Raw genomic sequence first — 12,404 nt, 5'->3', positions numbered from 1 at the left:
CGTTTAAGGGGTTTTAGCTCCAAATGAAGATGTGCATTTGGCACGAAAGGGACGGTGTTGGCCCGGATGGCGCAGTTCGCAGGGGGCAGCAAGTGGGGTAACAGCCCCCCTGTGGACGCAAGTGGACGCAAGTGGGGTAACAGCCCCCCGCCACAGGGCTCCCTTCCCAGCCAGTGCTGCCCCTGGCGCTGCCCCCCTGTGTGGACGGGACACGGGCGGCGCCCTCCCCACCCGCCTTGCGCCCCCACCCGCCGGACACACGGGCCCGCGCCCCTCCCACCGCCCCCCTGCACCCTGCCCTCGGCCAAGGAGCAGCTGCGCCCAAGGGCCTGCCGGGCTGGAGTAGGAGACGGCGGCTCAGCCTCCTTACCTGTGTGATGTGAGGCAGCTCACATCCCTTGGGGGCCCATTTCTTCATTTCTCAGGCAAGGGGTTGGGACTGTGCTGTCGCCGGGTTCCCTCTGCTCTTGCGGCCCAGGGCTTACGTTGCCTGCGATGAAGCCCGCAGCGGGTGCGCAGGAGCCTTCGCCTCCCATCATCACCGCAGAGGCCCGGAGGGCGACGGGCAGGCCCGAGGTCGCACACCTCGGCTGACTGCCCGAGTGAGGAAGGACTCAACCTGGCCTGTCACCTCCCGTGGACTCTGCCCAGGGCCTCGTCTCGGGTGGTCTGGGATTTGCTGATCTCGGCCTAGATGCAAAAGCCGGGGAACGAGTGTCCTTGCGCAGGAGAGATTGAAGTTAGACCCGGGCAGGACTTTCTAGCTCTCTGGAGCCCTGCGGCGCGAGCTTTCCCCGGCAGGCCAAGAGCAGGCTCTGCTCCTACACGCGGCCGTGGGAGCCTCGCTGCAAAGCCCTGGTGCACGCGGCTGCCCCGGGAGGCCCTACCGGCCTGGCCACGCAGAGGACTCCCAGAAACGGGTAATTTATCTTCAAAATGAGCTAGAAAAGTAATTTATTTGAAACCGTATCCTCTGCCTCCCAGGACCAAGTGTTGGGCTGGAGCATCGATTCAAAACGTAAAGAAAGAAACTTATTCTTACGCGTGGATCTGTTAGCTTGCTAGCTCTGGTCACAGGCGCCTGGTTACCTGTTTCCACCTTGTTACTTGGGTTTCTGCGAATCCGAGGTGAGGAGAGGTTAAGTACGTTGCATCCCCCCAGCTCCCCGTTATCTTTGTTAATTGAGGCCACGCTTGCGGGTGATAATCCGGAGAAGCGCAGAGTCCCCAGGTCGTACTGAATTGGTGGGAGGTGGCCGTCAGTGGCCGTCGGTGGCCGTCGGTGGCGAGTGTGTGTGTGTACACACGCCTGTGTGCTTTGGCTGGGGGGGTGGGGATCAAGCATACTCACCTCTGATGTGGGGTCAGAATCTGATTTGGAAGGGAGCCTCCCCCGGGAGGAGCCACAGGCCAGCTGGAGGAGCCTGCGGGGCCTCAGTGCTCCTGGCCCTCTCTAGGGCAGAGGAGACGTGGGCTGAGGAGGCAGGTGGCCTGTGGGTGAGACAAGGAGGTCTTGGGTGGCCCCAGGCTGGCTGAGTCCAGAGTGGGCTACAGACATCCCCGTCGGTCCCCTGTTTTGTTCCGCAGGGGCCTGGGCTCCTGCTTCTGAAGCAGCCTGGGCTGGGGCGGGGAGGCAGGTATATTTGTGTGCTTCAAGATCCCAAAAATACAGCAGGGTGCCCAGGGACGGGTCTGCTGGGTGCTCCTCCCTACATCCCCTCCCCGGAAGCAACGACGACGCATGTCACCAGCGCCGCGTGCGTGTTCCCAGTGCCCGACTCTGGATACGTAAGTGCCCGTGCAGCACCGCCTCCGCCCCCCGACACGACACTTCCTCTTGTGCATGGTCATCTCTTGTTCCCCGTTCTCTTGACGCCGTCCACACCTGCACCCAAAGGGTGAAGCCCCGGCGCAGTGTTCCCTGCACGAGGCTCAGCGCAGACTGAGAGCAGCGCGTGCGGGAGCCTGTGAGTGCGAGTGTGCGTGGGTGTGAGGCCGGCTTCTGCTTCCTGTCCACCCCCCTCCCCTCCTACCCGATGGGTGACGGTCAAGGGTGTCACGGCTGAGCTCTGAGCACCTCTGGGTGTTGGGAGTCAAGGACACGGCTTCCAGACACGTGCTGTCGGCTTGTTAGAAGGGCTGCCTCGGTTCGCAGGACCTCCCTGACCCCGCCCACGGTCCTGCTTCCTGCCCTGGGCCTCCGTGCTGGGAGAGGGATGGATAAGGTAAAGGAGAAGTCGACCAGGTTGTCACTGTCCCCTACCACTGTCCCCCGCCACCAACTGCGGCAAATGTGGCTGCTCACCCTGCCAGAGGGGGCCGGAGGCAGCTAGCCAGTGCTGGGGTCCCAGCAGCTCCCCAGTGTGTGAGGCCCTGGAGGGTCCCGGCATGCTCCCAAGTGTGCAGGGGCTCCCGGCTGTGCGCACACCTCACAGCCTGTCCTGCTGCAACGCGTCCCCGGCCCGGCCCACCCTGGTGACCCGCAGTGCTTGACAAAGCGGCCAGGTGTTCGCTGTCGCCCAGCGGTGTGCAGGGGTGCAGGGGGTGGGGAGGCTGCGGGAGGGCTGGAGCAGGCGGGAGTGCGGGGAGGGGGGCGGAGGCTGCCCCCAGAGGTGCGCTGCCCTCCATGGGGCCTGAGGTCGCAGGAGCCAGGGCCACCCTGGGCACAGCACGTCAGCCCCCCCACACCCTTGCATCCCCTGCCCCTGCCCCCATGTACCCTGGCGCCCTCCCGGGATTCTGGGGAAGGAGGCGGGAGACCCAGGGAGTTGGCAGGTCGGGGAGGAACCAAGCCCTGCGGCTTCCCCAATGGGGACACGAGAGCGTGTGGGAGAACCGTGTGGGCTGTGGGAACGGGCGGTGGTGTCCCGACACTCCCGGCGGGAGGTACCAGGCGGGGGACGTGGGCCGCGCGGAGGGCCTGCTGCACGCTGCTCTCCTGTCCCCGTCCACGGAGCTTGGAGCCCAGCGAGGGGCACGTGGGGGGTGATGGGCGCCCCCAACAAGGACGGCGGCTGGGGGTGCGGGTGGCTGGCAGGGCCGCACCCTCCCCCGCTCCTGGCAGGTGGCCTCACAGTGGACCTCACCCCAGAGGCGGGCGGGGAGCTGGCAGGCTCTGTCACGGGAACAGGGCTTGTGTGCTGGGCCCGGGAGTGACCTGGGACGGGGGATGGATGGGGGAGGGACGGGGGGACAGGAGGGAGGACGGACAGAGAGACGGACAAGGGACAGATGGGGGACCAACGGGGGGACGGGAGGGAGGACAGACGGGAGGACGGATAGAGGGATGGACAGGAGGCACAGACGGGAACGGATGGCGGGGGAGACGGACAGGGGGATGGGAGGGAGGATGGATGGGAGGACGGACCCGGGGATGGACGGGGGAACGGACAGAGGGACAGACAGGGGACGGATGGGGGGACGGACCGGGCAGTGGCGTGGAGCCCCCCACCCCCGTGAGCTGCTGGAGGCCGGCCCCGAGTGGGCCCAGTGCCTGCGGGAGGCGGTGACCGTGGGGCAGCTGCCGGGACAGCCCTGACCTGCGCGGGAGGAGCGCCTGTGAGAGTGTGGCTGCCGCGTGGACGGCTCCGCGTGTGCGGTGAGGGCCGGGGTGCCCGGGCCCCCGTGCGTCTCCTGCTCCCTGGTGCTTCCCAGCATGTCCAGGGCCTGGGGCTCGGCGGGGCGGGCGGCCCCCTCCTCAAGCAGCAGGCGGCCCGGCGACCTCGGCCACTCGGCTGCGCTGGGAGGCGGGGACGCTCGCGTGTGGCCGAGTCACAGTAAAAGTGTATTTACAAAAATCAGGCAGCGGGACGCCCGGGGGCTCAGGGGTCGGGCATCTGCCTGGGCCCAGGGTGTGACCCCAGGTCCCGGGATCGAGTCCCGCGTCGGGGTCCCCGCAGGGAGCCTGCTTGTCCCTCCACCTGTGTCTCTGCCTCTCTCTGTGTCTCTCTTGAATAAATAAGATCTTTAAAAAAAAATTTAATAAATAAAAGGGCCTCCGGGCTCCAGGCCCTGGACAAGGCCCCGATGTGCTGCCGCTTTATGAACAGCCCACGTCCCCTGTGTCACTCCCCTCTGGTGATTGCCCGAGGACACCGCAGACTCCCTCACGGGGACCTGGGGCTGACAAGCCGTCACTGGGTCGTTGGAGGTCTTTCCCCTTCCCTCTGGGGTCGTGGTGGATTCAGGCCTTAACTCGCTGCCGCCAAAGCACAGTTTTCAAAATGTCAATTTGTCCACGTTACCTGCGTCCCTAAACCCTCTGACGGCTTCCGTGAGCCTGGGACAGGCCGTGGGGGGCCGCGCTGCTGTCGGGCCGCTCCCTCGGGCTCACAGTCAGCGCCTCCCGCTCTGGCCCATGTGGCCTCGCCCCGCCGCCACCCCTGTCCCCCTCCCCTGGGGGGAAGCCCCGGCCTCGGTCACGCCCCCAGGAAAGCGCTCTCTCCCCCGGGTGGGTCCGGGCGCCCCTTACAGACTCGGACCAGGCATCTCTCCTGCGGCTGTTCTCAGCCAGAACCTCAGTCGCCGCAGTCGTTCGCTCCACGTCACGCGCAGTCCCTCCACGCGCATGACACGAGGCCAGTGACGGAGGGAGGGAGCGCAGGGCCTTGTGTCGTCCTTCCTGCCACGGCCCCGCTCCTCCTCGCTGGGGTCCGGGGGCTCCTCCCCGCTCCTCCTCGCTGGGGTCCGGGGGCTCCTCCGTGGGAGCAGCGCCCGCCCGCCCGGCCCCGCGGGGCCCACACGCTGTCCTCCTGCCGCACTGCAACGGGCGGCCCCTCGGCGGCCCCACGCGGGCCTTCCGGTGCCTGCGGTGGAGCGTGGACCACACGGGGCCCCCGGGCGCCCAGCTGCGGTGGCAAAGGACAGTGTCGCTGATGGAGAAGGCCTGGGGCGCTGGCCGCCCGCTTGGTTTCTGCTCCGGTCAGGCCCCCCGGCCCGGGTTAGGGCCCCACGCGGTCCGTGCTCAGGTGGGGGGGGCCTGCTTCTCGCCCTCTGCCCCTCCCCCACTTGCGTGTGCGCACGTGCTTTCTAAAATAAGCAGATTTTTGGGCAGCCCCTGTGGTGCAGCGGTTTAGCGCCACCTGCAGCCTGGGGTGTGATCCCAAAGTCCCGGGATCGAGTCCCACGTCAGGCTCCCTGCATGGAGCCTGCTTGTGTCTCTGCCTCTCTCTCTCTCTCTCTCTCTGTCTCTATGAATAAGTAAATAAAATATTAAAAAAAAATAAGCAAATTTTTTTTTGAAAAGAGAAAGAAAAGGCAGATGGTAAAATTTTACGTTAAAAAAGGCAGAATGGGGGATCGTGGGTAGCAGGGCCTCACGGGGAGCGGGGGTCTCCACACGTAAAACACACCCCGGAGAACACGAGCGGCCCCGAGATGGGAAGCAGATGTGCCTCCGGGCGGCAGACCCTGGGCAGCTGCTCCTTGACTCTCTTGCCCCCCGTTTTTGCGAGATGGTGCCGGAGGCGGGAGGCGGCAACGGTGACGGCAGGGACAGGTCGAGGAGGACAGAGGGTCACGAAGGAGCCCTCGGGGTGGAGGCCCGGCCTCCCGGAGCCCCCTCCGCCTCTGCTCAGCGGGAACAGTGGCCAAGCATGAGGCTGAGTCTGGGTTAAGCGACATCACGCACGGAGAGGGCTTTGCGCGGCGCCTGACCCAGGACGAGCCAACGTGGGGAGGAGGGTCGTGTCGTCATTTCGCCACAGTCGTTCACATTATGGGAACCATCTTTGGATTATAAAGGGATCGATAGTAATAGCGTTTAGTGGGCTTAAATTTTTTTTTATTCATGAGAGACACACAGAGAGACAGAGACACAGGCAGAGGGAGAAGCAGGCTCCTGTGGGAGCCCGACACGGGACTCGATCCTGGGACCCCGGGGTCACGACCTGGGCCGGAGGCGGCGCCCGACCACTGACCCCGCGGGCATCCCTAGGCCTTTAGCTCCCGAGAGAGGCTTCCAGTCCTTGGGCGGAGCTGTGTGCATTCGGGCTGCGGCCGCTCACCTGTTCCCACCCCTGCTGCCCGCAGCCGTCGCCTCCGCCACCATGAGGAACATCTTCAAGAGGAACCAGGAGCCCATCGTGGCTCCCGCCACCACCACGGCCACAGTGTCCACCGGGCTCTTAGACAACTCGACGGAGAGCAGGGGCGCCGGGCCGAGTCAGGATGACAGGTTCACCTACATACGGGACAAGTTCTTCTACAAGATCCAGAGCATCCCCTGTGAGTGCCCGCGGGGGGGCCCCGGGCCGGGCCTGCTGCGCGTCCCTGGGGAGGGTGGGCGCCCCAGCCTCTCGGGGGGGAAGGGCCGCTGCCAGCACCCGGACACCCGGCGCTTGAAACCGGAGGAGGGTGGGAACCCGCGGAACACGGCCCTTCTGAAGATCTCCCGTCGTGTTACCTTAGTTTGGGAAACAGAAGCTCCCCCCACCATCACCTTCCCAGGTCCTGGCAGGGGCTGCTCGGGTGCCGGCGGAGGTCGCGGGTGGGCCCCCCCCGTGGGAGGTGCTGGCGTGGGGTGTGGGGCGCGGCCAGGGCCCTGGGCCGCCAGCTCGGGGTGGCCCCGGAGCTCCTGCGCCTCGGTCGGGGTCTCTGTCCACGGCCCGTGGGCGCGGAGGGCAGGGCTAAGCAGGCTCCGGGAAGCAGACGTGGCTCACGTGCAGCACCGTGGCCGTGGCCGCGTGCAGCGGGGCGGGGGGCGGGCGGAGCCCCGCTGACCCGGCTCCTCCATGGCCAGTACCGCCCTGGGCGCTGATCGCCATTGCCGTGGTCGCCGGCCTCCTGCTTCTCACCTGCTGCTTCTGCATCTGCAAGAAGTGCTGCTGCAAGAAGAAGAAGAACAAGAAGGAGAAAGGCAAAGGCATGAAGAACGCCATGAACATGAAGGACATGAAAGGGGGTCAGGTAGGAGCGCGCAGGCCAGGACCACGGGCCCAGCCCACCCCTCCGAGGCCGGGGCTGTGGCACAGGCTTCCAGGTGCCACAGCCGGACCAGCTGCCCTCGGGAGGGCCCCATGTGCCCTGGCAACTGTTGTCTGTGCAGCCGCTGGTGGGAACGGGGGTCTCCTCCACCCAATAGCTCGGCCTCAGCCTCGTGGAGGCCGCGGAGGAGAACCGTGCGTGGACCCCCAGAGGGGCCAGGGCACAAAACGTGGGGAAGAGAACCGCACCCCCGGCCCCAGGAGGCCACCACTGAAGGGACGGACTCTGCGTGGTCCTGCCAGAAGACGCTGGAGGACGAAACCCCGCTGGAGGCCTCCACTGGGTGGCGGGGATCCACTGAGGCAGCAGAATGGTCCCGAGGCACCAAGACCGAGCCCAGTGGAGTCACCCCTGGTCACACGATAATAGTTTATTTGCCCCTGTGTTGGGGGTGGTCAGTCTGGAAAGTCCTTGGGTAAATCCTGGCTCCCCCGTTTGGTTGCTGAGGCCCCTGGTTCGCTTTGACCCACCGCTGCTCACTTGTCCTGGGAGCGACTACGAGAGCCTCGTGCTCAAGAAATCAGTGTGAGGCCCGGGAGGAAGGTGGCCTAACGGAGTCAGCGAGATTAAATGGCCTTTGGGCGCTCATGTGTGCGCATGCCTGTGTATGTGCATGTGTGCACACGCCTGTGTGTGCAGGCATGCGTGCGCGTGCGTGGCCGAGAGAAGCCCGCCGTGTCACGTGGGGTGGGGGCGGGCTACAGGGCGGCGGGTGGCCCACCTGGTGGCAGCCGGTGCGGCCGCAGGACTTTCTCTTACGTCACTTTCCTTCTCTCACCCCCGTGGGCTCTCCGTGCTCTGGGATGCGCCGACGGTGCTCTGGGTAAGTGTCCCAGGGCGGCCCCTGAGCTGGGAAGTAGGGCGCGTGCAAGCCGCGGCCGGGGGGCCGAGGGCCGCGGATTGGGGCCCCCAGGCAGGCCCCGTCCTGTCCCCTGAGCGCCCCTTGTCCGGCCCAGCCCCCCCAGGATGACGATGATGCCGAGACGGGCCTGACGGAAGGAGAGGGCGAGGGAGAGGAGGAGAAGGAGCCGGAGAACCTGGGCAAGCTGCAGTTCTCCCTGGATTATGATTTCCAGGCCAACCAGGTAGGGGGGCCAGGCTGGGGGTGTGTGGGGGGGGGAGCGCGAGAAGCAGGCACGCCCACAGGCCAGGCCGCCCCCTTCCATGGGGTGGGCAGGGCTGGAGACCAAAGGTGTGCGCCCCCGGGTGCCCCCATGAGCCCCTGGCATCATCGCTTTAGAGGGGTCCGCAGTTCAGGGCCCCCGCTGTCAACACCCTGCCGACCTTGGGCAAACTCGCTTCCCTGACGTCACCTGGATCCAGGGGTAGGGACGGGACCGGTGTTCCTGGGTCGCAGCGGCCTGTCCCCGCTGGGGGGCTGGTGTGTGGGCCCCGGGGGGGTGAGGGGGGTGATGGGGGGCTCAGGCCCGGTCCTCTCTCCCCGCAGCTCACCGTCGGCGTCCTGCAAGCTGCTGAATTGCCGGCCCTGGACATGGGGGGCACCTCAGACCCTTACGTCAAAGTCTTCCTCCTTCCAGACAAGAAGAAGAAGTACGAGACCAAAGTCCACCGCAAGACGCTGAACCCCGCCTTCAATGAGACTTTCACCTTCAAGGTGCAGGCGGGCAGGATGGCACCCCGGGGCCCCTGAGCCCCGCGCACCCTTGGGGGCCTCACGGGTGGCGGGGGCTCAGGCTGCAGCCGGGGACGACGGCTTGGGCGCTGGGCGCCCTGAGGCCGCTGCTCGGTCCGTAGGACGGTGCCCCACTCCACACGCCCTGCCTCCCCGGAGCCCCGTCACCGCCTGTCCTGGGGCTTCGCGGGGACAGGGCTCGGCCGGGCGGCCCCGTGGCGTGTGACTCAGGGGCCCTGGCCTTCCCCACCTGCTGTGCCCCGCAGGTGCCCTACCAGGAGCTGGGGGGCAAAACCCTGGTGATGGCCATCTACGACTTCGACCGCTTCTCCAAACACGACATCATCGGCGAGGTGAAGGTGCCCATGAACACCGTGGACCTGGGCCAGCCCATCGAGGAGTGGAGGGACCTGCAGGGCGGCGAGAAGGAGGAGGTGAGAGCGGCGAGCGCCGAGGGGCTGCGGGCGGGCGGGACGCGGCTGCGCTGTGTGTGACCCCGGGCACCTGGCTGACCCCCTGGGCCCGGGCCCCCCGCAGTCTGGCCTAGCCTCTGGCGTTGAGGAGGCTCCCCCGTTAGGGGAGCAGTGTCACCGTCGTGCTGCTGCGGTTCTGCTGTCCCTGAGGGCCCCTGACTTGTCACTTCGTGCCTCAGTTTACCCACAGGGCAAGCCCATATTTATTTTAAAGGTGTCTCGACACGAGGGCTTGTCCTCCCAGCAGCTGCTACAGCATCCACGGCTTACCAGGCACGGGCTGAGCACCTGCCATATGCCACATGCTCCCTGGAGCCCCTGCTCTTCCAGCATCGGTCCTTCGTCTGGCCAAGTCCCGGTCGCGAGGCCAGCAGCGTACCAGGCTGGGGGGGGGAGGGACGCCCAGGACCCCCTTGCTGACCGGGCGCTCACCCTGAGGAAGCCGGGCCTGTGCCCCTGAGCGGGGACCGGGCAGGTGGGCCCCATCCCCGAGAGGCTCACCCGGGCATGATGTTGGCAGAGCTCCTAGGAGCAGGAGCCCTGGGTTCCCATCCTGCCCCCGGTGCCCTTGCTGTGGGACGTTGTGGAGGTCTCGGGGTCACCAGGAGCCCTGACCCATCCACAGGAGGGCGTCACCATGACAGTAACCCAAGGAGAGGGACAGAGTACCGGGACGACTGCTCTGCTGGGGAGCGGGAGCCGTCCCCGGGGTGCGGTCATGGGGTGGGGGGCCCGGATGACCGGGATGCTGCTCTTCCGGCACAGCCAGAGAAGCTGGGCGACATCTGCACCTCCCTGCGCTACGTGCCCACGGCCGGGAAGCTCACTGTCTGTATCCTGGAGGCCAAGAACCTGAAGAAGATGGACGTGGGGGGCCTGTCAGGTACCTGCAGGCCTGGCGGCTGCCATGGGATGGCACCGGCGAGCCAGGCGCTGGGCCTCGCTTCCCACCAGGTGGCCGCTGTCCTGGGCCCCAGGCCCGCCCCTGGGAGCTGCCCAGAGCCGGGGACACTTGTCCTGCACAGGCCCTGCCCGCGGGGGGGCGGGGAGGGGGGAACGCCGCCTTCCTGGGCATCAGGCTGGGGTGGGGGCTCCCCTGGCAGTCCTGCGGCCAGCCCGGCCAGGTCACCCCGGCTTGTCACCCCCCCTCACTCACCCCCACCCTGCTCCATCGCACACACACACCCCACTCGCTCAGCGCCGCTCACTCCCCGACCTTCTGCAGGCCTCAGTTTCTCACCCGCGAGGTGGGGAGGTGGGTGGGGGCATGTCCGCGTGTGCGAGCCCCCTCTGCCCCCCACCTGGGACGGCGGCGCAGGGTCACTGCTAGAGCCTGAGCCCCAGGCAGCCTCCCCTGCACCCGCAGCCCGAACTGGTCCTCCAGCTGGAATCTTCCTGCTGCCTCTGCTTCTGCTGGGGGGGGGGGGGGGTGCAGAGGGAGGTGGGGGAGGTGGGGGCGCAGGCTAAGGAGGCTCTGGGGCGGGGCTTCTCCGCAGACCCCTACGTGAAGATCCACCTGATGCAGAACGGCAAGAGGCTCAAGAAGAAGAAGACGACGGTCAAGAAGAAGACCCTGAACCCCTACTTCAACGAGTCCTTCAGCTTCGAGATCCCCTTCGAGCAGATCCAGGTGCTGGGGGGGGCGGCGGGAACCCCTCCCCTCCTGCTCCTCGGGTCCAGCTACTGCCTGCCTGGGCTGTGCCCCCACTTATGGTTGATGGGAGCGCAGCGGCCCAGGGGTTTCCCAGCCCCCGTGCGCCCCAAACCCGTAGAATGATCTCCCCGGGCGGCGTCTGCGCAGCCTCTGTCCTCTGCCTTCTGTTCCCGAGGGAAGAGACGGGGCATTGGCATCGCCCCAGGCGCCCGCCCTTTCTTTCCCCCCTCGTGTGTCCAACACTCTTTGCGGAGCATTCCCCACGTGCCAGGATGCTGCCGGGTGCTGGAGACACACGTGTGTCCAAGACACGGCCCTTGTGAAGGACCCCGGGGGGGGGGGGAGCAGGTGCAGGCAGGGGCCCCGGGAGGTGAGGGCGTCGGCGTGCAGGTGCAGGTGCAGGTGCAGGGGGCGGCCGCCCCACAGCGAGGCTTCCCGGAGCAAGCCTGGTCCCAGCGGGTGGCAGGAGCCGTGGGGGAGGGGAGGCCCCCAGGTCCTGTCCGGCGTCCCGCACCCCATTCCCGCTGCCCCAGCCCCGCTCCGGGAGCCCCCTCCGCGCTAGGGTTCTGTCCTGACGGGTCCACGCAGCCCCCCCGCCGTCCGCCCCGCTGGCTGCCCTGCTCGCGGCGTCCGTGCGTCGGCCCCTGCGGAGCTGCCCGCAGCGCCCTGAGCCCGCTGTCGCCTGTCTGCGTCCCCGTAGGCCCTCGCGCTTACCTCGACCGAACGGCTCGTTTTTCCAAGATTTTTAAAATTGATTCATGAGAGACGCACAGAGAGGCGGGGACACAGGCGGGGGAGAGGCTGGCTCCTGCGGGGCCCGACGCGGGGCTCGATCCCGGGACGCGGGGCCACGCCCTGGGCCGAGGCAGGCGCCCACCCGCTGAGCCCCCGGGCGCCCCTAGCATTGCCTCTTAAAGACATTTTATTTTCATTTCTTAAATGTATTCTTTTGTTTGAATTCAAATAATCACCACGTAGTTTATCAGTGGTTCCGGAGGCAGAGGTCGGTGGCCCACCACGTGTGTTACGTCACACCCGGTGCTCGTGACGTCACGCGCCCCCCACCGCCCGTCCCGCAGCGACCCCGCCCCCGGGACCCGCCAGTCTTGCTGGGACTCGCGGTCTCCTGCGGTTTGTCTCCCTCCCGCGACCCCGTTTTGTCCCTTAAACGGCGCACGTGAGCGGCAGCGCGGGCGTGGCCCGTGTCACGTGTCACGTGCGCCGTGAGCCTGCGCGCCTGCCCGTGCGTCACCGCCGCGCCTGCCCGTGCGTCACCGCCGCGCCTGCCCGTGCGTCACCGCCGCGCCTGCGGGGGGGCCGCGGAGGGGGGCGCGGGGGGGTCCCCGGGGCGGCGCCCGTCTCACCCCGTCCGTCCCCGCAGAAAGTGCAGGTGGTGGTGACCGTGCTGGACTACGACAAGCTGGGCAAGAACGAGGCCATCGGCAAGATCTTCGTGGGCAGCAACGCCACGGGCACGGAGCTGCGGCACTGGTCCGACATGCTGGCCAACCCGCGGCGGCCCATCGCGCAGTGGCACTCGCTCAAGCCCGAGGAGGAGGTGGACGCGCTGCTGGGCAAGAACAAGTAGGGGCGGCCCCGCCGCGCCCCGCCGCCGCGGTTCCCGCCACACCGCCCCGCCCCCGCCCGCCTTCCTGCGCTT

General features: G+C 67.3%; 1 protein-coding gene and 1 long non-coding RNA gene across 3 annotated transcripts in view; one reads left to right on the top strand and one right to left on the bottom strand.

Moving 5' to 3' along the window:
- SYT2 (synaptotagmin 2) overlaps positions 1–12,404 on the top strand; it is a 78,924-nt gene extending 66,520 nt beyond the window's left edge. For both annotated transcript variants that reach the window (XM_077902494.1, XM_077902493.1), the window contains exons 2-9: positions 6,031–6,225; positions 6,740–6,906; positions 7,950–8,069; positions 8,432–8,599; positions 8,884–9,051; positions 9,856–9,973; positions 10,587–10,720; positions 12,126–12,404. In XM_077902494.1, coding sequence (XP_077758620.1) covers positions 6,048–6,225; positions 6,740–6,906; positions 7,950–8,069; positions 8,432–8,599; positions 8,884–9,051; positions 9,856–9,973; positions 10,587–10,720; positions 12,126–12,332 — 1,260 coding nt within the window. In that variant the 5' untranslated portion in view covers positions 6,031–6,047 and the 3' untranslated portion in view covers positions 12,333–12,404. The remainder of the gene's footprint in view (positions 1–6,030; positions 6,226–6,739; positions 6,907–7,949; positions 8,070–8,431; positions 8,600–8,883; positions 9,052–9,855; positions 9,974–10,586; positions 10,721–12,125) is intronic.
- LOC144316515 (uncharacterized) lies at positions 5,761–12,387 on the bottom strand. The gene is made up of 2 exons (XR_013382478.1): positions 7,706–12,387; positions 5,761–6,824 (listed from the first exon to the last, which is right to left on the bottom strand). It is a non-coding gene; the product is annotated as an uncharacterized LOC144316515 (long non-coding RNA).

Source organism: Canis aureus, chromosome 6 (assembly GCF_053574225.1).
Source record: "Canis aureus isolate CA01 chromosome 6, VMU_Caureus_v.1.0, whole genome shotgun sequence".
Classification (NCBI taxonomy): domain Eukaryota; kingdom Metazoa; phylum Chordata; class Mammalia; order Carnivora; family Canidae; genus Canis; species Canis aureus.
This window is presented reverse-complemented; position numbering and strand designations above follow the sequence as displayed.